The sequence below is a fragment of the Girardinichthys multiradiatus genome, chromosome 1 (genome assembly GCF_021462225.1).
Source record: "Girardinichthys multiradiatus isolate DD_20200921_A chromosome 1, DD_fGirMul_XY1, whole genome shotgun sequence".
In the NCBI taxonomy this organism is placed as follows: Eukaryota; Metazoa; Chordata; class Actinopteri; order Cyprinodontiformes; family Goodeidae; genus Girardinichthys; species Girardinichthys multiradiatus.
This window is the reverse complement of record NC_061794.1, coordinates 30,856,267-30,880,026: the sequence shown is the minus strand read 5'-3', so window position 1 is coordinate 30,880,026 and position 23,760 is coordinate 30,856,267. Positions and strand designations below refer to the sequence as shown.

The window sequence follows — 23,760 nt, the reverse complement described above, 5'->3', positions numbered from 1 at the left end:
TGGATTTAATCTCTGGGTTTCTTCTGTCTCTTCTGTGTTTTGTTGGCGGGCACACAATCTGTTGCAGAACTCCTTGCTCTTCTTGTCACTCAAGACACTTTCTTCACGACTGCAGATGTTGGTTTAGAGTTAAAGCTGAGTGAACTTGGGTCAGATCAGATGGCTCCTTTGCGGTACAGTTTAGACTGTTGCTACGTCCAAAATGCTTAAAAGTTTTGCAATGTAAAGTATGATTTAAGGAATACTTACAAATTGTTGAAACTTTTAGTTTTAGCCTTACATAACATTTTTCCACTAAAAATGTATTTTAAAACTTTAAATACAGTTACTTACACAACTGATTTTTTTATGTAAGAAGAAGTACTCAAAAAATTAACTTTTCTTTGAACAAAATAAAAAATACTTTAGGGCAAATATTCAGACCTATTCGGATCCCTAATTCCAGCTGCCTCTATTTGATTTGATTAAAATATTTCTGTAAATATCTGTATGTAAATATCTGGTGTAACTGATTTTGAAAGAAGAAGCCAGATATTTACATATATGGTATACAAAGACACAGAGTCTTTCTGACAGACCTAGTGAATCAGGTTTGTAGACTGCCTTGACTGCACACATTCTTTAAGTTTTGCCCAAACATTTTCCTTGGGCTTAAGGTCAGGGCTTTGTGATACCCTGTTCAAAACATTGACTATGTTGTCTTTAATGTCAGTATATAACTAATCTGGCAGTATGTTCGGGGTCAGTCTCCATGAAAAGACCCATTTGTGCCCAAGCTTTAACTCTGTCTCAAACATTTTTAAAAGTTTCTTTTTAATATTTCCACATAGTGTTTTTTATCATGTTGCCATCTATTTTGTGAAATACACCAGTCCCTCCTTTAGCAAAACACCCACACAGCATGCCATACTTCATATTTGGGAAGATGTTCACAGGCTGGCAAGCTTCCCTATTTTTTCCCCAGATGAAACAATGGTCATTATGGCAAACACATCAATATTAGTTTGATCAAGACAGGACTTGTCTCCAAAAGAATTATTTTCTGTCCGTGTGTGCAGTTGCAAGCTGTAATGTGGCATTTTATTTTGCCTTTTTGTTATGGCTTCTTCTTATCTGAGTATCTTTTCAGCCCATGTCAGTACACAACTTGCTTCACTGTGGAGTATGACAATCTTAAACTACTTTCAACTGGCATCTTCACAAGGTCTTTTGTTTTTTTCTTGGGTTGATTCACACATTTCAGATTCAGATTTATTCATATTTTATTATCAAAAACAGGGAAATTTACCTTCAGTGGCTGTTCTAACATTTAGAGAAACATACAGTACACAAAAAATACAGAACACAAAGACATAGAGCACAGTCAAAGAGCAGGGCAGTATTTTAACACACTGATAGATTGATGTTAACGTCTGCTGAGGGTATTGAGAGCTGTGATGGCGAAGGGGATGACACCTTTTCCAAGGCAAATGTTTCAAAACATATCTGCCTGTATCTACGACCAGAGGGGAGGAGTGTGAAATGTAAATATAGAGAATCATGATGACTGATCAACTGGGCTTTGAGGGTGATGGCAGTGTTAACAAGGACTGGCAGACTGGGTGTAGAAAGACCATTTATTTTGGAACATGTATGAGTGATTTTCAATATTTTGTTTTTATTGTAGAGAGGAAGCAATGTGAAACAGCAAGTAGCACAATAGGGCTGGGCAGACTATGGTGCTACGGTACAGAAGAAGCAGGTGGCAGGAGATTATTTGGGGTGGTGTTTTTGCAGTAATCAAATATGAGTTCTTTGGTTTTTATGACATTCAGGTGAAAATGGATGTCTTTTCACCACCAGACAATGCAGTCTCTTGCCACCAAAGCCAACTGAGATTGTGTTGTAAGGGAATACAGAATGTACATGAAGGAGTATGAGCCAAATCCTCAAACAGTACCACAACAGTTTGTGAGATGTGTTGTGGAAATTAAAATCTTACAGTATAAAATCGGACAAAAATCCATTTTCCCTTATCTATTTTGTTTTGGCACAGCACAAACTATAATGTGTGATAAGTCAGTCGTTTTCTGCTCTTTGTAAGACTTTAAGCCTCAGAATAAATCCTTAAATTAAGAAATGTGGGCTTAGAAGCAATCCAGCAGGTCACTGTTACCATCAGCCAGGAACACAGAGATAAAAAAAAATAATCAAAAGGAATAGGCGGAGGCTAACTTCAGCTAAACTGCACTAGCAGATGAGTACCCACTTTAATTCTTATGGTACCTCATCTCCCATATTTTATTTACACCAACCAACTGTCTGTTGGTGTGTTTTGCTTTTTGGAGACCTTTTAATCATTTATAACCTTTCTGCTTCTGCAGTGCTAAACATGCAATAAAGCAAAAGAAGAGCATAAAAGCCATAACTCTTTTTTCTGCAGTTTCTTATCTCTCATTAGCCATGGTCTGTGATGAGAGCCAGGGATTTGCAAGGCGGATTATCTATTGAAATATGGCTTCATTTTGGAAAGACTTTATCAGCAAAGCTATTTAAATTTTGTTAATGAAGAACACTGTAAATCCCCTAAGTGCATTTATACCGCAGCATACACACGGCACAACATAGAGCAGTGGGTTGCAATCATTGTGTAATCATTCAAACAACAGCACACATACAAGTCCCTGAGCCTCCAGCGGCCCACCGCCCCAAGGCAGCCCAGCCCCCAATATTTGCTGGGCTTATGATTTGTTCTGGGATCCAAGCAATAAGTAAAGGCTTCCTCTTGGCCTTGTAGCCAGATTGAATTGCAAAAAAACACGTTACACCTGGTGCAGCAAGAATAGCAAGCAGAAGGCAGCAACACTGTCTGTACACACTACCTGATGGCTGCAACCTTATTGAAAATCTGATAATGATATTTGGGAAACCTAATGGTTTTCCTCTGCAGGTGACAATCAGTCACACTCAATTCCATTTTCATCACACTGTCCCCCATTTCCCCTTCTCTTTTTCATCTTCTGCCTCTGACTTCACAGAAATGTATAATATACAGCTGCATGGCACAGTTTCAGATCCGCCGGCACCACATCGCGTTGCCTTTGCATTTTGTTTTCAAGCAGAATTAGTGTCAGCATTATTGAATAATCAATGAGCGTCACTGCAGGTGATCAACATGAGTCTGCTGGCTTGTTATGTTTATTCTATTACGTTAAAATTCATCAAATGGAAAACATTTTATTAGGGATTAAAGTATAGATTTGTTGTCATGCTTGTTGTCAGGATATTTTATAAAACATATTCTACCTCATTAAAGCAATTATAGTAAATTCCAACATGAGGTATATGATCAGAGCCTCTGTTAAACACAAAGGTGTAATGACCCATTTTTCCCACGGAGAACATTACATTTCCATCTAATGAGCTCTAATCATGCCTCACAGACTTAACTGAAAGATGGGATTCCATATATAAAGCCCAGTCTATACGCTGCTTCAACTGCAGACACAAACAACACATCACCTCATTGACTGAGCTCAAGGCTTTCAACTCAAATTTTATTGTAACACATTCGCAATAATTAACACAGCTAAGTTTTTTATTGCGATTAATAATGGAGTAGATGATAGTGTTATTGAGCCACACATTAAATTGCACTTATTAAATTAACTTTCCTCAACACACTAACACCAGTTTTATAAAGAACTGCTGATAGGTCACTGTGATCGTTATATAATTTAGCTGAAAAACAATTATAAAATGGTGTAATAGGAGGGTTTCCTAATAGGCGGCATGAGAGTGACATCTCCCTCTCTGTGGAGCTAATCTATCTAATTGTTAAGAGATAAATATCCACTTCAGAGATCTAGCACAACCCAGATATGTAACTTAACCCACTTCTCAAAATTACAGCGGATACATATAGTACTGCACATTTCTTGTATTTTTTGCTGTTCTAGATTTGCATAGCTCTCAAACTTTCACTTATTACAATTATGTTTTTGTGTGTTTAAAAAGGTGCAAATAAAGGTGAATAAATCTGAAGCTCAGTATGCATCGTTATTGCATTATTTTAATTAAATTTAAATGCATGATTGCACAAATACACATAGGGGTAAATTCAAAAGTCTGTTTGCAGGAACTACATGTGTTCAAACCAAAGTTTGTGCTTCATTTTAACTTCTAAACCACAAACAAAATAAGATTTGGTGCTAAAATTCCACAACTGAACAAACAGCATCTGTCTGTGTAATTTGCCCACATTTAAAGAAGAAATTATGCGTGCATTTAGAGTAACACTGCTCACTTATGTAACTTACTGCCACCAAAAATAGCACTGCATTCTTAAAGACTGGAGCATTTTGAGTCAAGCACTTAACATGAAAAAATACTGTCTGCTGAAAGCTTAAAGGAAATGCCTAAAAGATATTATGTGTAATTATGTTTTTTATTTTTACTTAGAAGTTGAAATCTCCAAGTTCAATTTTGGAAAAATAAATAGAGGGATCCCTAGGTGTCAGAATTCCAAGGGAAGTTGTAGGTTCCTCAAAATCAAATGCGGCTACCAGGAAAAAAATGATATCCACAAAAAAACTATTTGCAATTCTAATGATTTGTATCTCAATAAATCTTTGATACAGAGTTATACAACCCTATTTACAGAACGTGTTGCTATGGGGTTGAGAAGAATAAAGTGCAGAGAACTATATTAATATTAGCTTGTATTGATAATAATGGTTAGTCAATTAGCAAGTCCCTCTGGTGTTCCAACTTAAAATTGAAACACAGTCCAGTTGGCCTGATGTCCTTCCCAGATCCAAGTTCCAATTAAATGTAAATTTAACCCAGCATGTTGCCATCATCACTTGTTCCTGGTTCAGTGTCATTTATCTCATCACACTTTATTTGTTCATCATCACTTTGCAAATCCACTAAAGTCACCCTTAGGTACACCAGTGTTACACTTTTTTATTGATAAAGTGATAATCCTAGGATTAAATGACTACAGGCCTGTAGTCCTGATGTCTGTAGTCATGAAATCCTTTGAGCGGCTGGTGTTGAAGCACCTGAAAGACATCACAGGGCCCCTGATGGACCCCCTGTAGTTTGCTTACCGAGCAAACAGGTCAGCAGATGATGCTATCAACTTAGGTCTACACTTCATCCTGCAACACCTCGACTGTCCAGGGACGTATGCCAGGATCCTGTTTGTTCAGCTCAATGTCCCAGCCTCCACCTGTCAGTGGATCAACAGCTTCCTGACGGACCGACAGCAGCAGGTGAGACTGCGGAGCATCTTCTCCCGATCCAGATCAATAAGTACTGGTGCCCCCCAGGGGTGTGTTCAATCCCCACTCCTCTTCTCCCTGTACACAAATGACTGCACCTCATCGGACTCGTCCGTGAAACTCCTGAAGTTTGCAGACGACACCACCGTCATTGGTCTGATGCAGGATGGTGATGAGTCTGCATACAGACAGGAGGTGGATCGGCTGGTACACTGGTGCGGTCAGAACTACCTTGAACTCAACCCACTCAAGACTGTGGAAATAGTGGTGGACTTTCGGAGAACACCACCCCCATACACCCCCCTCACCATCCTCAACAACACCCCGTCAGTTGTGGACCACTTCAGGTTTCTAGGAACCACCATCTCTGTGGACCTGAGATGGTCTTCACACATAGACACTGTTCGAAAGAAGGCCGAGCTGAAACTGTACTTCCTGAGGCAACTCAAGAAGTTCAACCTTCTACCTGCTGGTTGGTGCACTGAGGAAGAGAGGTCAGTGAGTACAGGCGGCTTGAGGTAATGTGCAACTAGAAACGTTTGAGGATACGTCTTACTGTTAAGAAGAAGCGAAGCTTCCAAGGAGACATGGAGACTGAGTATGACAGGTGAGGTTGAGGTGCGGTGGTGATTGTTCCTTTAGGTATCCTTCCAGGTGGTTTATATGAAGTTGGAGGGTGGACAAGAAGGAGTCTTGCAGGCAGGTAATCCAGAGGAAAGGCTGGTGCCTTCTTTGGGTTCGCAGGTTCCAGGAAGCTGAAGGAAACTCTTGATTGGGGAAGCAGAGTGAAGTACCTTCAGCCAAATGTGAACTCGGGCTTGGAACATGGATGGAAAGAAACCAGATCTGGGACTTCGGAGTCCCTTTCCACTCTACAGAGGAGAGAGCAAACGTGAGTAAGAAACATGGTCACAGAGAACGAGACAGAGGTTTGCTGGTCTGATTACCACTCAGGTGAGTTAACAATCTGACGCCTCCTTAAGGGTTCCTGCTACTTAAGAAGCTCCTCTTGATTAGCTCTGATGATTTTTAGCTGTGTGGCATCCAGAGATGGGATGGGATGGAAGCTTCAAGAGAGCTTCAACAAAGAGCTGGTTTGATTTGCATCATAATGTGAAAATATCTGATCCTTTACTTCAGTCAAAATAGAAGCATTTAATCCTAACGTAGCTGAACACATTAAAAGGTCCTTCGGATCAACACATTACATCTCATTGCAGCAGCCAGTCTTATAGTCTAGTTCTACATGTAGACAGGAAAAAGTGTTGCTCAGTGAACCAGGAAAATATCTCCTGGTTCCAGTAAGACATAGTAGACAGAGCAAAAGTAAGCCTCCCTCCTCTCTTTCATATCTTCTGTGCTGATTCTAAACATGCAGCTCTGGGTTTAAAGATGCATCATAATTAAGAAATAAATCATAGCAATTAATCACAGGTGGACCATTAATTAGTTAACTATTTTTATTTTTCTGAATTACACATGTAATATTATATAAACTAAACTAATTAAACAAGGATACAGTTTTGCTGAAGGTGAGACATACACACATTATGTATACAGTTATTAATAACTGTAATATTAGTACTGATAAGGTCCAGGATGAGGCTCTATGAAATATTTTAAACACCACAACTTAACACCCTTTCCTCTCAAAGTGTTTAATAGTTAGAACTGCACTAATGTCTCACATGCTCAGAGGAGAACAAAAGACTGTGTTGAAAAATGTTTCTTTTATTATTTTTGGCCGGCCAAATTTCTTCAGAAGTGGAATGAAGGACTGAAAAGATGGTGCTAAAAGAGAACAGGTTCATAAAAGAAGGAACAATTTTAATTAAATGTTTCAAAAGCTCTTGGCATAATAAAATAAATAAATGTGTTTTAGGATTTTACCATTTGACTAAGATTTGGGAAAATCAACTTTATATCACTTTTCTGTTTTGAAATATAAGAATAAAGACAATGGAGCCTCAGGAGTGGAACACTTTGATGACAATGTAACGTTTAAAAAGGTAATTTATGTAGATGACAAAAGAAGCAAATTTATCTGGCCCAAAGTAAACATGTCTGAGTTTAAGAAAAACTTTTGTCAGCAAAAATTCAGATTAGGTTTTTTTCTAAATACCTCAAAATGTGTCTTTATTTGCTTCAGCAAAATGTTCTTTCATTAGGCCTAAACTCTGTTTCTCCTTGTCCTTCATTCAGCTTCTAACAAAAATAAAAAGTAAAATTATTGCAAACCTTTTTGTTTGATTCACAATAATTTACATTCAGTCTAGAACCAGCCGAGACAGAGAAATGGTACAATATGACCTATATCATCAGTCAGTCAGTCATTTTCTACCGCTTATTCCATAGTGGGTCACGGGAGAGCTGGTGCCTATCTCTAGCAATCTATGGGCGAGAGGCAGGATACACCCTGGACAGGTCGCCAGTCCATCGCAGGGCTATATCATTTTAACCTTAAATTGCCTATAAATTGTCTTATTGAAATCTAAATATTTTGGATTTGGGCTAAAGCCCCCAATGATTTGAAACCCTAAAAACGCCCCTGTACTCTACCACATCCTTGTTTAGAGATGGCCACCATAAATAACGGCAGATGAAAGCAATGGTGCGACTGGGACCGGTGTGACCAGAGAACTTGGATGAGAGAGCCCAAATGATTACCTGTGCTCTGATGGTTGATGGAACATAGATATGTCCTGGAGGCCCTCCTCCTGGATCTGGTTCCTGTGGCTGGGCCTGGCGAATGTGGTCCTCCAGGTCAAAGGAGAGGGCTCCAATAATGCAGGACTGAGGGATGATGGTTTCTAGTTCTGGGGACTCTTCTTCTGGGGAGATGACATGATCTGCCAGGTTTTTGAGTTTGTGTTTTATTTGTTTCCTTCTTCTCAGCCATTGTCAGTGTTGTTGTGTTTTTAATTTCTTAGCCAGATGTTTTCTGTTCATTCAGGTCTAGTGGATCTCTAGTTTAGTTTTTGTTACTTTCTGATTCTGGTGTCTAGTTACATTTCCCTTTAGACCGGTTTTTCCCTTGGTTTTGTTATTTAGTCTAGTCCTTTGTTTACCTTCTGTTCAGTTCCTCATCTCCTTGTTTTCCCCCTGCTCGTCATACAAATTGGTCACACTCCCTAGGTCTCCCTCAGTATAATAGCTTCCTGGTTTTCATTGTTCCTCTCTGGTTCCTCCTGTTTGTTACCTTGAATACTACCCTGCTACCTACCTGGGAACCACACTATATGCTACCTGGCTCCATGTCCGTTTTTCCCTGTAAGTCATTTTGTTTCTGTTTTCGTTACTAAAATAAGCTCTTCAACTTGTCTGCACTTTAGTCCTACAAAAACTCTGCACATCATGACAGGAAAACTGATTGGAGAGAGCATCTGGCTTGGTACCTTTTGGAACCTGGGCAATAAGTGATAGATGAGTTAAAACGAGAGAAAAACAATGACCAGTGGGATTGACAGGAATTAAGGCGGTCAGCTGACTGGAAATAGGAGAGGTTTTTATGACCGGTTCAGATAATGGGTATGGTGGTGCCCTCCAGCCAGTGACGGCATTCTTCCAGAGCAAGTTTTATGGCAAGGAGCTCTCAATGTCCAACGTTGTAGTTTTTTTCTAGGGAAGAAAAACGTTTGGAAAGAATGCACAAGGATGGAGCTTATCATCAGTGGAATCCGGATGAATCAATATGGGAGCAGAGGAGAAGTTCACTATGGAAGGCCTTCTCGGCTTCTGAACCTGCAGTAGAAGTTTGCGAAACCGAGAAAACGTTGGAGTTGTTTTCTGGTAGTAGGTGTTGGCCATTCCACGTTCGCCTGGATCTTGCTGGGATCTGCCTTCATCTGTCCACCCTCAAAAACAAAACCACAAAACATTATGAAGGTTACATAAAATTCACATTTTTCAGCCTTGACATACAGTCGGTACTGCCTCCCACATCTTAATGTAATAGCCCAGTTGAGTCACTGGAAGCTACGTAGTTGATGATAAGGAAACCGTCATTTTTGCAATCAAAAATCTCATCTGTCTCAGGAAGACTGATAGAGAAAATGAATCCTTCAAGCATTACTTTCTTAAGTATTGAAGGACAGTGTATTAATTCAAAAGTATTACACAGTAAGTCATATTGACAGCTAGTTCGAAATGTTTTAAACTGTCCAGCTTTCGATGCTTGGACACGCACTCTTTGTGCCTTAGCTGTATGCCTCACTATGAAAACAACAAACTCTCTGCAAGTTAGGATTAGAAAAAAACATTGTGATTAAACTTAAAGAGAAATCAAAAGCTGAAGGTAGCCCAATGCAACACTGGCTCAGATTGATTATATACATTTTGGTCTCAGTTAACATTCAAAACCTAAGAGAAAACTGCATGCCTGGCTGAAAATGAAGCTGACCCTACCCAACCCCCTCTCCCCTTGTTTGATGGAACATTTGAAATTCAGTGGATATTCTTATTTATTGGAGGGGATTTATGCAGAAGTAAGTTTTCAAGAAACAATTTCAGTCTGAGTGGGGTGAATATTAACAAATAAAATTGTCTTTGCACAGCAGGTCTCTGTCAGAAATCATTGGACAGTCCATTTCTGAAAGTGAATGAAAAGCTCCTCTGTTAACAAGAATTCTTCTTTTACCGGCAGCAGCCTTTGCAGTCACACCGCTCTTTGCAGATGAAATGGGTACAGTTTAGAACAGCACAATCCTGAATTACTGTTTTTAAAAGGCTACATGTAGTTCTGTGCTTCAACTTTATGCACTCACCAGCAGACTGTTGACAGCTTATCTTTCTTAAGTCTTTTTTCTTCAGAAACATCTTGAGTAATGGTGTCTGAGACCTATAAAGTCTGCACTGTTTTACTCGAACATGCAAACGTATGCATATGTGTCGCATAGGAATGGACCATGTTGTTTCTAGCTATTTCATTTGTTCCTGGTAATGGCCTCCGTGCTTAAAATAGGTCAAATTGCAAACATTAATCTACCTACAGTAAAAGAGCATTACGACAAAAACTAGGACTACAACTAGAGCATTCAGACCTGGACGTTTTTTTTTTATATTTTCCCTGAGAACCTCTCATAGGAAAAAAGGACAATTTCTAAAAGTGGGACGCAAAGAGAAACAGAAAAATGCTGAAAGTTCAAATTCTATAAGCAGTTGAATGCCTTTGAAGTGTTACACAAGGTTGGGAATAGTTCCAGATGACCAACTATATTTTGCACTCAATAGTTTCGTGATTAAAGCCAGTTGAGTCTATTGATTGAAAAGGCAGTGAAAAACGTCCTGAACCTTTCTCCTCTCTAGTCTTCGCTCTTCCATCTATGAAAGTGACGGAAAACCCTGACCATGTCCAGGTAATTTGGGTGAAGTGGGGCTGTCGTGTTGCACTCAGTGACTCTGGCCATGCTCTGCTGCCTCATCTCATCAGCTGTAAAAGTATTTGTGCTTGTAGCTCCAGAGAGAGTGGGCACGAGTTAAATTGAGTTACCTGCTCGGAGAAGGTTTCATTTTCCACGGATGGCCCCGAAGATCCTTGATGGAACTGCAAACTGCTCATCACCCAACATGTCCCCGAGTGTCTTTCTGAGGAGAGAGTGGTGACATCGTGGCAGCGGCGGCGTGGCTCAGGTGTCATGGACAGGTTTCCTGACAGATTCATCACAATTTCTCAAACTTCGTGAGCAGACATATAAGAAACACACTCAGGTTCCCATCTTTCATCTGTGTGAAACACCTTTTTTTCTTCATCCCGTCTGTTTTCAAATAAACACAAGCTATAACTTAATATATTCCTTTCAGCGTCAAAAAATGCCATCTTTAATGGCATGTTAGATGATTCCAATTAAAAGATTCCCTAAATAATGAAATAAGAAATACTTTTCTAGCATTTATTTACAGATAACACCTATATTATGTGTAGGATTCTTAGGGTTTAGAAATTTACATACACGAAAATGCTCAAATATCTACATATACCCCCTTTAATATATGCATGAAAATCATTTAGCAGGTTTAAGTGCAATCACATGCTTCTTATGGGCATAAACAATCTTGTAGCATAATTTTAGCTAGATGTTTGACCAGTCTTATCAGAAGTGGTAGACCTCATGGAAAACTGTCAGGTGTTCAGGTGACCCTGAGGTTTGGCCTTAAAAGGAAGTGCTTCTCACCTGTTCTCCGCTCAGACATCGTTTCCTCGTGGCACGAGCTCTGATTACTTCTCCGTGTCAGCCCAGCATCCTCTCCGATACTATAAGTACCATCCTTCCTTTCTCTCTGCCTTCCCCCGTTGGCTCCCTGGACCATTTGTAACACTGACTCTTATCCAAGTGAAAAGCACCTCCTTTTAAGGCCAATCCCCATCATCACCTGACCACTACCTGACAAAAGCTGTTTTGTTCCACAGCACAGGGTCAGCTTTTAGGCACAGCTGTACATTTTAAACAGCTTTCAGCCAAGACTTGTTCAGGAAGCTAATTTTTAACCATTTTTTTTTCTTATCAAAACAACATTTTGATGTATATTCAAGATATGTGTCTTATTACTCAATGTTAGCCAGGTTTAAACATCTAGCTGTTGATCCGGATCCAGGATGAAGTAAAGGACGTACTCCCTAATTATTCCATTCACTTTGTGTAGAACTCCAGTACAACTGGTGGTAAAAAAAAGCCCCTCAGCATGATGCTAAACAACAGCATGCTTGACAGTTTGTGTTCTTGGGTGTAAAAGCCTTACCTTCATCCTCCAAACATCCTTTGTGTCATTGTGACCCAAGTAGCTGCTGTATTCTGCTTCTTGTCTGACTGTAAAAGAAGACATTTGGCTGGTTTGTGCTGGGAGCTCCAAATTTCAGTCGAGCTTCAAGCTCTTGCTTTAGGAACAGGTGCTTCTTGGTCTACAGGTGACAGTTTGCTTCAAAAAAATGAACATTTGAAGGATCTGGGTGCTTCAACAGGGCAATAATCTCACACAGACATACATTTTGAAAGGTTAGATAAAGATAAAGGGTCTGGAGGAGCCCTGACCTCAGCCCTTTTGAAATGTTAGAGAAACACTTAAAAGTTGGGTCCAGGGCAAACAGCTAAGAAAGTTAGTTTGGGGTGTATGTATATATGTGAGCCTATATAATTGTTATTCTATGTACATTTGTGAATATCCACAATAAACCTAAATTTCTGCAACCAGTTGTGTTTTTTATTTATTTATAAAAGTTGATCATGGTAAAACCAAGTGATCCTAACAAGAGAAGAATTGAAATGGCTCATTAAAAGTACTAAATTAATATGGCATTCATAACTATGATAAATTTATGTGAAATTCAGACTGGAACTGCGCATTTCTTAAAATGTTAACCTACCAAGTTTTATGGAAATGAAAACAGAGACTTGGCAAATGTTTTAGCTGTCTGCATTGATAACCACAGGGCAGAAGATTATAAACGGAGAAGAAAGGTGTAAAGAACCAATATGAGGAGATAAAGAGCCCAGAGGATAAACCAAATGAGGGAACCAAATGATTAGAGAAGGAGACAGGCACAAAAAATGGAAGCAGAGAAAGAATTTCCTAGATGAGGAAGGAGACGAGACTAGACTAGGTATGTGAGCGGGTAGAAGAGCAGGACACTGCCAAAACCAGATGAAAAGTATGAAGGAGATGAGAGGATAACAGATAAAAGAGGAGGAAAGGAGTTGACAGCCTGCCACCCCACAGTCACGTCAAACAATTTACTATGTTCTGGTCCATAATGTTTTATAGCACGAGCACTGATAGCACAGTAGTCAGTAGCAATCTCATTTCACAAGCCATATCCTTCAGTAATGTGAACACAAAGGGAGAGGCAGAGCCATTAGCAGCGTCCAGTGCTCATCTACTGCTACTAATGCATAATTGGCTTCCATGGAAGGAAGCAAGAAAGGATAAACAGCAAGCAATCATATTAACTCCTGTGAATCCTAATTGAAATCCGTTAACAATCAACAGAGATAACAGAGGCTAAAGAGATGTGGGGCAGTTCCTACCCCAAGCCCTCAGCTCTCCACGCTGCCCTAGATGAACTGATAAATGTGAAAACATGAGCTTGGATTCTAATCAAGAGCTATGCATGTGGCTCGTGGGTCATGTAAAAGCCAGAAAACAAATATCTGAACATCTACTAGGGATTTTACTTCTATCTTTGATTTCATTCAATATTATTTATTATACATAAGTATTATTTCTTATTATTTCTGGCCTGTAGAGCAGAGACATCTTGGCTCTACATGCAAGTTCATCTATATTGTTTCTTATGTTTTTTTTTACCCTAATGCTGTTTTATTCCTTGTGTTTTATGTGTTTGATTTTATTTTACTCATTGTATAGCACAATGGTTAGCCCAATGGTCAATATAAAGGGCTACAAACACATGTATTTTACTGCCAGGTAAATACATTATAATAAATTGGTTGTTACATAATATTAACAAATTATTACTGCCATCATTCAAAGACACAGGTCGACACTAGGTTAACTGGCTCCTGTGAAACTGACCTTATGTGTGAATAACATCTTGGATGTTCTTTAGACCTATGTATCTCTTTGTTACCCTGTGATGGATTGGCAACCTGTCCAGGATGTACCCAGCCTCTTAATCATTGAGTGCTGCAGAAAGTCATCCCTCATCCTGCAAACCCCCCAAAGATTTACCAAGTATGAAAAATGGTTGGAGGGAAGAATGTCTGTCTCCTTTGGAAGCAAAGTACAAAGAACTAAGAGATGATTCAAGACTTTTGCACAGTATTGCACAAACTGCAGTATCTTGACACCTTCACCAGTTCGGACACCCATTTTGTACCCTCACATTGCCATCTCATCTAAACTTTGACTAATCTTGTAAGTTTGTTAACTCTTTCTCTTTAATATTTACTGGATTAACATTTAATCTTGGTAGTTATAGCAGTATTTGGAATAAAAGAGCTAATTGAGTCATCATGATTCAAATGGAGACGTAAACCACTAGATGGTGTGGTTGTCTCTTTACACTAACTATACTGCACAGCACATTCATGAGCTGGGTTTGAGTGGAGAACCTGGAGATGAAATAATATTGTGTTTAAGTGTCTGCTGCACATGTTTTGCAACATAAACAAACCACAACCCCTCCAGGATTTGGTTTGAAGGTTGGATTTTCTCAGACAATGCAAAGCAATCAACATGAATGCAGAGCATGTGGTGCTACTGAGCAGTGATTTGTGGCAAGCAAACAATTGCATTCTGCTTGAAACTCCTTTATTTTTTTTAGAACAAAAAGCTCATTCAGACTGAAAATTGACTGAGGGAATGGAGAGAAAAACAACTAAACCTTGTGAGTCTTTATCCAGACACTGACTCATTCATATTTTAAACTCTGGCTGCAAGCCCTGCTGAAAAAACGCTGTAGAAAGAAAGAATAAGATCTGAACAAATGTGCACATGATCAGGTTAAAGAGTTCACAATGGGCACAGAGAGGCCGCGGTGATGTTACACCTGCAGGGGTTGCAAATCTGCTGTACAATTACAAATATTTTATCAGAAATTTCCAAAGATGTTAATTTTCTGAACATTTCTCAGCTAATTTCCCCTAATTTGGTTAAAAAAGAATATTATTCATTTAATACATGTATACCACTGTATTTCTCCTCCTAAAGAAATGATATTTTCTGAGTAGTTTGTGTTGCTTCTCATGGTATTTGCCAAAAAAACATTTTCTGACTCTTCTCCATCATGCAGAGTTTTGCAGGTAAAAATGAAAGCTGACAGGAAAAACTTGACTTTTTATGGGTTAATAGTATGTTCAATCAAAGAAGGCACATAATAATAGAATAAGTCTATCTACATTTTTATGTTTTACAAAAGTACTCTTTGTGCATCTAAGAACATAAAAGTTTATAAAATCGACTCTGTGGACTTTGCTGCTTCTCAAGGGCAAGATAAGAGCAGACATTTCTATGTGCTTCAGTCTATATTTTTTCACTCTCTCTCCCTCTCCTGCAGCAGATGGTTAAAAGAAAATCGTTTTCTGCTGGAGGCGGGATGCAGCGAGGTCAGGATTAAAGCTTGGAGGTCCACTCTGAACCTTACTGACTAGGACTGTTCTGCATACACTGAGTCTAATCAAATATATGAGGAGGAAGAAGGCAGGATTTGCGAAGCTGCTTGATACAAAGATTCTGATTAGATTAAGGATTTTTCACAACAGCAGGCTGGAGTTACACCATGCAGTCCAACAAAATACACATAGAGTGGAAGATGAAGAAACAAACAGGGGCTTGCAAAAATATTTGGAGTCCAATCCTTGCATGAAAGAAGAGGGAAGAGATGAGGGATTTGATGATGCTGACATCCAAGCACACCGTAATCAGACAGAATACAATGTCTGGCAAAAACTTTTAAAACCTGTGAACCTTTAAACGTTATTTTCTATATAAAATCTTTGTTTAGAAGATTGTGATTGGCTTGGAAATCTAATATATGGGAAAATATTATTTTATTAATCACTGCAAAGTGCACTTGTTAACAGTGGTTATGTACTTGTGTATGCTTAATTTTGGCAGGCTAATGATGTAATATCTTTCTACATTATTGGCAAAATTTTTATTTTTTGTTATTGGCTTTTTTACATGTAACATGGCCAACATTATTATGCTTTTTGCAGGTATTAGTAATAAGTTCTTGAGCGATATTAATTACTAGTTGCTAAAAGCCCTGCAAACCTCTTTCTTTGTGCCATTGAACTTTTCAATTTGTCGCTCAGGGAGAGGAGGAAATTGAAGCAATAGAAGGATAGAGGATGTGGGAGGCAGCATTAAAGCATTAGGCTCTTACTCCGTTGCAAATGGAAAATGTCGGGGCCATAACTGATTATTGTGCAATAACCTGCTACTATGTTCTGTTTGTTTATATATATGTATGTGTACTATCTATTTATCTATCTATCTATCTATCTATCTATCTATCTATCTATCTATCTATCTATCTATCTATCTATCTATCTATCTATCTATCTATCTATCTATCTATCTATCTATCTATCTATCTATCTATCTATCTATCTATCTATCTATCTATCTATCTATCTATCTATCTATCTATCTATCTATCTATCTATCTATCTATCTATCTATCTATCTATCTATCTATCTATCTATCTATCTATCTATCTATCTATCTATCTATCTATCTATCTATCTATCTATCTATCTATCTATGTTGTTTTCACTCTATCTTATTTTGGGTTATCAGAGTGAAAAGGGCTGAATATAAATTTCTACTTTTTACAAAGTTGAAATTTGTGAATTATTTTCTTTCCAATTCAAAATTATAAACCTTCAGTTGGACTATCACATGAAATCCCAATAAAACACATTTTGCAAGGCCCTGTAGATGATCGATGACAAAAAAATTAATATCCTTTGAGCACAATGAGACACAATTAAATGTAAAAATAGCACATCTTTTTTACAAAGATTCAGCCAGTACTGAAAACAATAAGGTGGAGAAACATTGTTTCAACAATAGCAAGCTGTGTGAGAACAGATGATGTTTTCTTTGAAAGCTGAAAACAAATGAAATTATTGACATTTCTCTGGCATGATTATAGACCCATTCTAAAAGTATCATATGCCGAAGCATGAATCATTACAAGCTTCTACAGATAAACATTCAGCTTTGAAGGGTTTATGTGACCCAGTTGCATGAAGGCAAACACACTCACAGCTTACTGGAGCATCCTATTCAACAAACATCACAGTTACATAATGCTTGCAAACAATAAATGAAACATAAATATTTAAAAAGCTGTCCAGATAAAGGCTTTTGCGGGAAAAACAACCAAACTAATTTGAAAAAAGTTAAACCCACCTTATACGCTCATGTAACTGCAAAACCTACCAGTAAGGCATGTTAAAAAAAAACCTTTTCAACATGTCTCAGATGCACTTGTGTGGGTGAATATCTTACATGTTGTTGCAAAGCTGATGACTAGCCTAGGGACAAGATTGTGCGTAATGCCACAATGCCAAACATGCGCAATGCTTTCAACACAAATACATCCAAATGTTGCTTCTTTTTTTTTTAGAGCCGTTAATCCTTTCTCTAACACTGAAGAGGGATTTTTTTCTCCAAACAGAAATCTGATTGAAGGCTTAAACTCTAGCATTCCCATGGTCTCCGCATCTGCCTCCAGAATCCGATCCCACCTCCGCAGAAGTGAAACCCATCCAGCAGATTCCCATTCTCCTCCTGAATGAGTGAATGGAAGTCAGTGGGAGCCGCAGGCGCTCACGGAGAAGGGAGGTTGAAGGTTAGGGTTGGCGGTGAGGAGGTGGCTGCTGGGAGGCAAAGCTAATTTGCTGTGACAGAAATCATAACTGTCAAGACCACCATGACCAAACAGCATGGACAGCTTAGATCCAGTGAAAATCCACAGCTTTGGAAAAAGAGGAATGTTGGTTGAACCAAAAAGAGAAATGAAAAACAGGGATGTGCTGCATAAGACACTGGGAAGCATGTCTTTGTGTGCATGGAAAGAGGTAATGAAGGATTTACCCATTCAGAACTACTAAAGCAGGAAAGAAAAACTCCGGAGAGTGATAAAGCTATCCATTAATTCATAAACATTTAGGAGAAAACCAACAGAGTGAGAGTCACACACTAATTTGTGTCCCCCCTGAGAGTGTTGGTTAAAGGTTACCTGGATAACACATCTAAAATTCATGAGAAAAAGCTCCTGGGTTCTACTAATCAGCAGTCAGCAAAACACTGAAAAATTAAATAGAAAAGAATACAATAGAAAGTAGAAAAAGAGCCTCAGAGAAGGGCGTCCACTGGCATCATTACTTAATGATGAGAGAGGAAGACTAAATGACAGAGAGGAAAGGAGGAGGGATTGTGGGAGATTAAGTCAGCTCGGTGCTGTTTGTAATACACTGCAAAGCACCACAGGATGTTTGTCGAGTGGCATTCCTTTTCGGGATGAAGAGAAAGTCAGGAGGGAGACCCTAAACTTGGCTGAAAGGGAGAGAGAAGAGTAATATCCTCTGAGTGGTGAAGAGCCTGAGCGAAGGATCCAAGAAGAAGATAAGGATTAAACTGCAGTGTTGTGCGTCTTCATTTATGGGTTACAAGTTTGTAAAAGGAGACGGAGAAGAAAAAAAACTGGAAAGTTGGAGGTTGGTGTGGTTAGGCAGTTTATTTTGGGATTTGGGATTCCTGTTTCCTTCTTTCATGTGTTGGAGGGAAAAATTGGATTAAACGAGTGAGCCAAAATGCTCACTCTTCTGGAACTATTTTGAACTTTTTACCCTTTGGCCTCTTTGTCCACACAGACTGTATTAGTCTGCAGCTTGTCAACTGAGAAGAAACGTCAGCTGAAGGTGAAGCCTGTCAATTTCTATTTTTACATTTGGAAACGCTAAACCTTTCTTTATTTTTACAAATATGGAAACAATTATAGAGAAACCCTGGTAAAGATATGTGAAAAGCTTTAGAATAAATTCATCTTTTAGCAGTACCGTTTCTGTTGATTTTACTCTGAAATCACTGGACAAATCCAACCAGTGGGGTAAAAATTTACACAACAACCTTTTGTCAGTAGGAAAGCACCAAGTATTCTCCCATAATATTGCACAAGGTTTGAGCATACAGAAAGAGGGATCTTTTACTGTTCCTCTTCAATCAGGAGTGTCCAGTCCTTGATGGCCAGTGTCCTGCAACATTTACATCTGTCCCTGGTCTAGCAAACCCAAATCGAATGGCTGAATTACCTCCTCAGAATGCAATCAGGTTGCACAGAGTCCTTCTAATGACCTAATTATTTGATTTAGATGTGCTGATGCAGAGACACATCTAAAGGTTGCAGGACACCGTTCATCAAGGACTGGAGTTTAACAGCCCTGGTCTAGATAGTCCAAAGTCCTGGGTCTGCTCTATTTTACTCATCTCACTCCACAGCACTTTATAAGAGAAGGTTGATTTAGTGTCTGGTGAGCAGTTTCTATAATAATCTATTATTATGCTAAAAGACCCAATTACCACCCATTTCCAGTTTTCTGGTTAAGTTCATTATGCCATGTACTATGACAAAATACCCAGGGCCTTTAGAAAGATACAGGCCCACCGCATCACAGATCCTCCACCTTACTTAACAGTGGGCATGAGATGTTTTGCCACATGTTGTTAATTGTTTGTTGCAGAAATTTCTCATCTTAGAGTCATCTGGCCAACACACATACAGCTAAAGTCCCAGTACAGTTTATATAATGTGAATGTTTACATTTGCGATGATGTGAAGACACAAAGTAAGTGGAGACCTGTTGACCCCAAATTTTACTCTTTGATTGAGTTCTCCAATAATGAATAATGAACTCTTAATAATGAACAATGAACCTCCTTTTCCATTCTATTCATTATGCTTGTCCAACATGGAAGTGAAAAGATATATTTATATGTGTGTGTGTGTGTGTGTGTGTGTGTGTGTGTGTGTATTCTAAGGCTTTTTACATTCCTTAACAAGGGGTTCCAACAAACACGCTTGTGTCGACAGTTTAATTTTAATCAAACAAAACTATAATGGCATTTCTTCAATGAAAAGAAATAAAGAAGGAGCTGTTTTGACAATAAATCATTTATGTCTCTTGTCAAAGTAGAAACGGGAAATTTCTCATTAATGCTGGCCATGCATATTTTAAACTATTTAAACTATTTTATTTTAAAATAATCCTGCTGAAATTACCTTAGATTTTGGATAAGATATGAGCATCGTTTCATGACTAAAAAATAGTCTGAGGTGATTCTTTTTTGATCAAAAGTGTTTTTTGGGGGGAGAAATTGTCTCTTTTCTTCATTTGTCAGAGTAAGAAGATCTTGTGAGGTAGTAATCTTGTATCTCTGCTGAAAAGCTCAAGCTTCTTACACTTTGCACAAAATGAGCACCAGTCTAATTTTCTTGCCTTTTCTCATTGATTATTATCTATCCAGAACAAGCCAAAGGGAATTCGACATTTTTAAGGATCTCATTCCCTGAATCATGACCTCTGGACCTTTTCAAGCCCTCCTGCTGTTCAGCATCCTCCACTGCTCTAAGCAGATCTGCCCTTCTTTCTGCCTCTGTATATCTGACACAGTGAGCTGTAGCTCGGTTGGTCTGGCTAATCTACCCCAGTCCCTGCCCTCTTTTCCCACCAACCTTGACCTCAGCCACAACCACCTGTCCAGCCTGGGTCCGAGCACCTTTACCATGATGCCTAGGCTGGAAAAGCTCTGGATGGCCCACAATGAAATCCGTACTCTGAGCCATAATGTGTTTAGCAATGTCTCTGGCCTTAGACTGCTGGACCTGTCCTCTAACAAGCTTCACATGGTGGAGCAGCACTACTTCCATGGGCTGTGGAGGCTTGAAGAGCTCCGTCTTTTCAACAACAAGATCGCACAAGTGGAGGTTGGATCACTGAGCGGTCTAAGCAGCTTGAAAAAGATCTACTTGAGTTTCAACCAGATTACACACTTCCCATTCTTCTCCATCCAGGAACACTTTCAGCCTTTCTTGGCTATGCTGGACCTGTCCTCCAACTGGATGTCAAGTCTGCCCTGGGAGGATGTGAAAGCTTTGCCCAGGCTGGTGCAGCGGGGGCTGTACATTCACAACAACTCTCTCATCTGCGACTGCTCCATGTATGCCGTGTTTTGGCACTGGAATCTGAGAGACTACAACTCGGTCAAAGACTTTACGGATGAGCACACCTGCAATGTTTATGGGGACCCTCGAAGATCCATCCGGTTCTTCCGTAACAATCAGTTCTTCCAGAACTGCACTGTGGAAAAACCTGTCATGCAGCCTGTGACGGTTCTCCTCTCCGACGTGGTGGCCTTTGAGGGTGACAGAGTACGTCTGGACTGCCAAACGTCCCTCAGCACCACAGATCTCTCATTCTCATGGCTCTCGTCAAGCAGGGGCCTTATCACTCAGACAAGCATGAATGACACACTTAGCATGTTTTCCAACGGCACCTTGGAGATCCAAGGAACCATGGTCAATGACTCGGGTGTGTATCTTTGTACTGCTGTGGATGTCAAACAGGGGCTGAATGCAACACGCAAGGTGAATGTGACTGTGCTGTTGCCTGCAGCAGAGCCATTCAACACTGGTTACACAACACTGCTAGGCTGCATGGTGACTTTGGTCATCATCCTCACGTACCTCTTCCTGACTCCATGCCGCTGCAGCTACTGCAAACAGCCTCCAGCACCCTACAACCAAGGCACCTTGTTGTGCGTTTTCTGGCCCTTTACAAGACAACATACCTAACCTGATGCTCTGAAGCATGTTGCCTTCATGGAATATCCAGTGGGTGAAGAAAGGACAGAATGAATGCCTCAAAGCTTATGATAGACAATGCTTTTGGTTCTTTTGTCAGTAGAAAACAGATTTGATTGAACTTCTTACCAAGAAGAGTTGAGATGTCATTTAAGTGTAAATGCTGCAAGTAAAAAAAAGTTCCATCTCTTTTACAACTACCAGAAGAAAAAAAAAATCAATGTTCTGTTCCAATTCTTTTTTGTCTCATGACCAGGTAGTCGATATAAATGTTTCAACAGTGGTTTATTATCCTCACTGTGGAGCTTTTATCAGTCTTACAAATCAGCTAATAACTTCTTTTTTGCACCCAGCCGCAGCTGTAGGAAGAGTATTTCTTGTTAGATCGGACTGAATCTGAATCACTTCTCACATAAAGTGTTTAGAGTGACTTAAAACTCCTTCAATATGTTGCAGCTGAGTGATTGTGTGGACTGCAGGGGGTAAGTTTGCTAAGAATAACTCAGCTGGACTTTAACTATGCAGCTCTGACTGGTTGTTGTAAAATGTCTGGCAAAAGTATATATACCCTTAATTTTTGATTATATTATGTCACATTAAAGCCACAAACTTCATTGTATTTCACTGAGATTTTACATGATAGACCAACCCAAAGTGGTGCATAGTGAAGTGGAAGGAAAACAGTACCTGGTTTTTAATTTGCCAATAAAAATCCGGAGTGGAGTGCATTTGTATTCAGCCCCCTTTAACCTGACACCCAAAATTTTATTCCAGGGACTTCAGGACTTTGAGAACTTTGATGAACAAACAGCATCATGAAGACCAAAAAACACATCTCAATGATAAGATCTTGAAGACATTTAAAGCACAGATTTGCAGTTTCCAACATGGTATGTCTAGGACACTGCACTTAAATTTAAACTTTCTGGTCTACATGCAAAATGTCAGGTGAGGCAGAAAATTACCCCACAGTGAAACATGGCATTGGCAACATCATGCTGCGGGGATGCTTTTCTTCAGCAAGGTCTGAATAATACATGGTCTTCATGTTTTTTTACAAATTAAAAAAATGTGACTTGCTTTCATATTCAGTCCCTTTATCTGAAAGCCCTAAATAAAATCTAGTTTGTTACTTTCAGAGGTCATCCCATGCATCAGAGATAATGGGGAGATAGATAGAACTAAATTAGAAACCCTGAAAGAAAACCTGTTAGTGACTAGAAAAGACTTGAGACTGAGACGGAGGTTCACCTTCTAGCTGGACTAAGACCCTAAACACAAAGATAAAGTAACAATTGAATGTTTTAAATAGAAACATATTCATAAATTGTAATGGCCTAAACAAAGTCCAGGCCCAAAGGCAACTTCTGTGAGAAAACGTGAGCATTAATGCTTACAGATGCTCACCAACCAATCTGTTGCAGCTAGAGCTATTTTGCAAAGAGAAATTGGCAAATATTTCAGTCTTAAGTTACACAAATCTTATAGAGACACTTGCAGCACTCAGCCTTCACAGAACAGCTGTAATCACACACAGGCCGACTGTAGTTAGGAGACTTTTGAAAGCAGTGGTGTGCAATGAATTTTATTTAGAGGTCTCAGTGTAAAGAGGGCTAAATAAAGACACAAACCACACTTTATAGATTCCTTCCACTTCATAATTATGCACTAGATAGTGTTGGTCTATCACATAAAATTCCAATAAAGTAAATTAAAATTAGCTGTAATGTCAAAAAAGAAGAAAAAAATCTAAATATGTATAACTGTATGCAGGTCTATGGATCACTCTGTCCTGAAAACTTTTCCATTTCCCAAATAAAGGACTCAGCCCTTGATTAAGACATAAATATCTTCTTCGAAAGGTTTCATGGTATTCAGCAAACAATCAGAAAAAAGCATATCTATCAGAAAACAGAGGTGCCCCCCTTCAGTAATCCATCATGCATATACATATCACATTCAAACCTGTTGCATTAATCTGCCAGAAAACAATCCTGAAAATTTCCATCTAGACACAGCTTATCTGGCAAATAGTAAAATAGAGAAATCAGGAGTGTCAACAACAACAAAAAAACAAGCTCCAACTGGGCTGCTCTTCAAAGACGGCAACTCTTTGATCCTGCACAGCAGAGCACTTTGAGCACAGAGGAACAAACATGAGCTCT

At 39.2% G+C, this 23,760-nt stretch overlaps 1 protein-coding gene across 1 annotated transcript; it reads left to right on the top strand.

The window, feature by feature from the left end:
- The first annotated feature begins 18,279 nt into the window (after window positions 1-18,279).
- Window positions 18,280-23,430, top strand: LOC124874036 (amphoterin-induced protein 3-like). Its single transcript, XM_047375186.1, has 2 exons — window positions 18,280-18,656; window positions 20,260-23,430. The coding sequence occupies exon 2, from the start codon at window positions 20,309-20,311 to the stop codon at window positions 21,584-21,586; it is 1,278 nt and encodes a 425-aa protein (XP_047231142.1). The 5' UTR covers window positions 18,280-18,656; window positions 20,260-20,308; the 3' UTR covers window positions 21,587-23,430.
- Window positions 23,431-23,760: the final 330 nt, after the last annotated feature.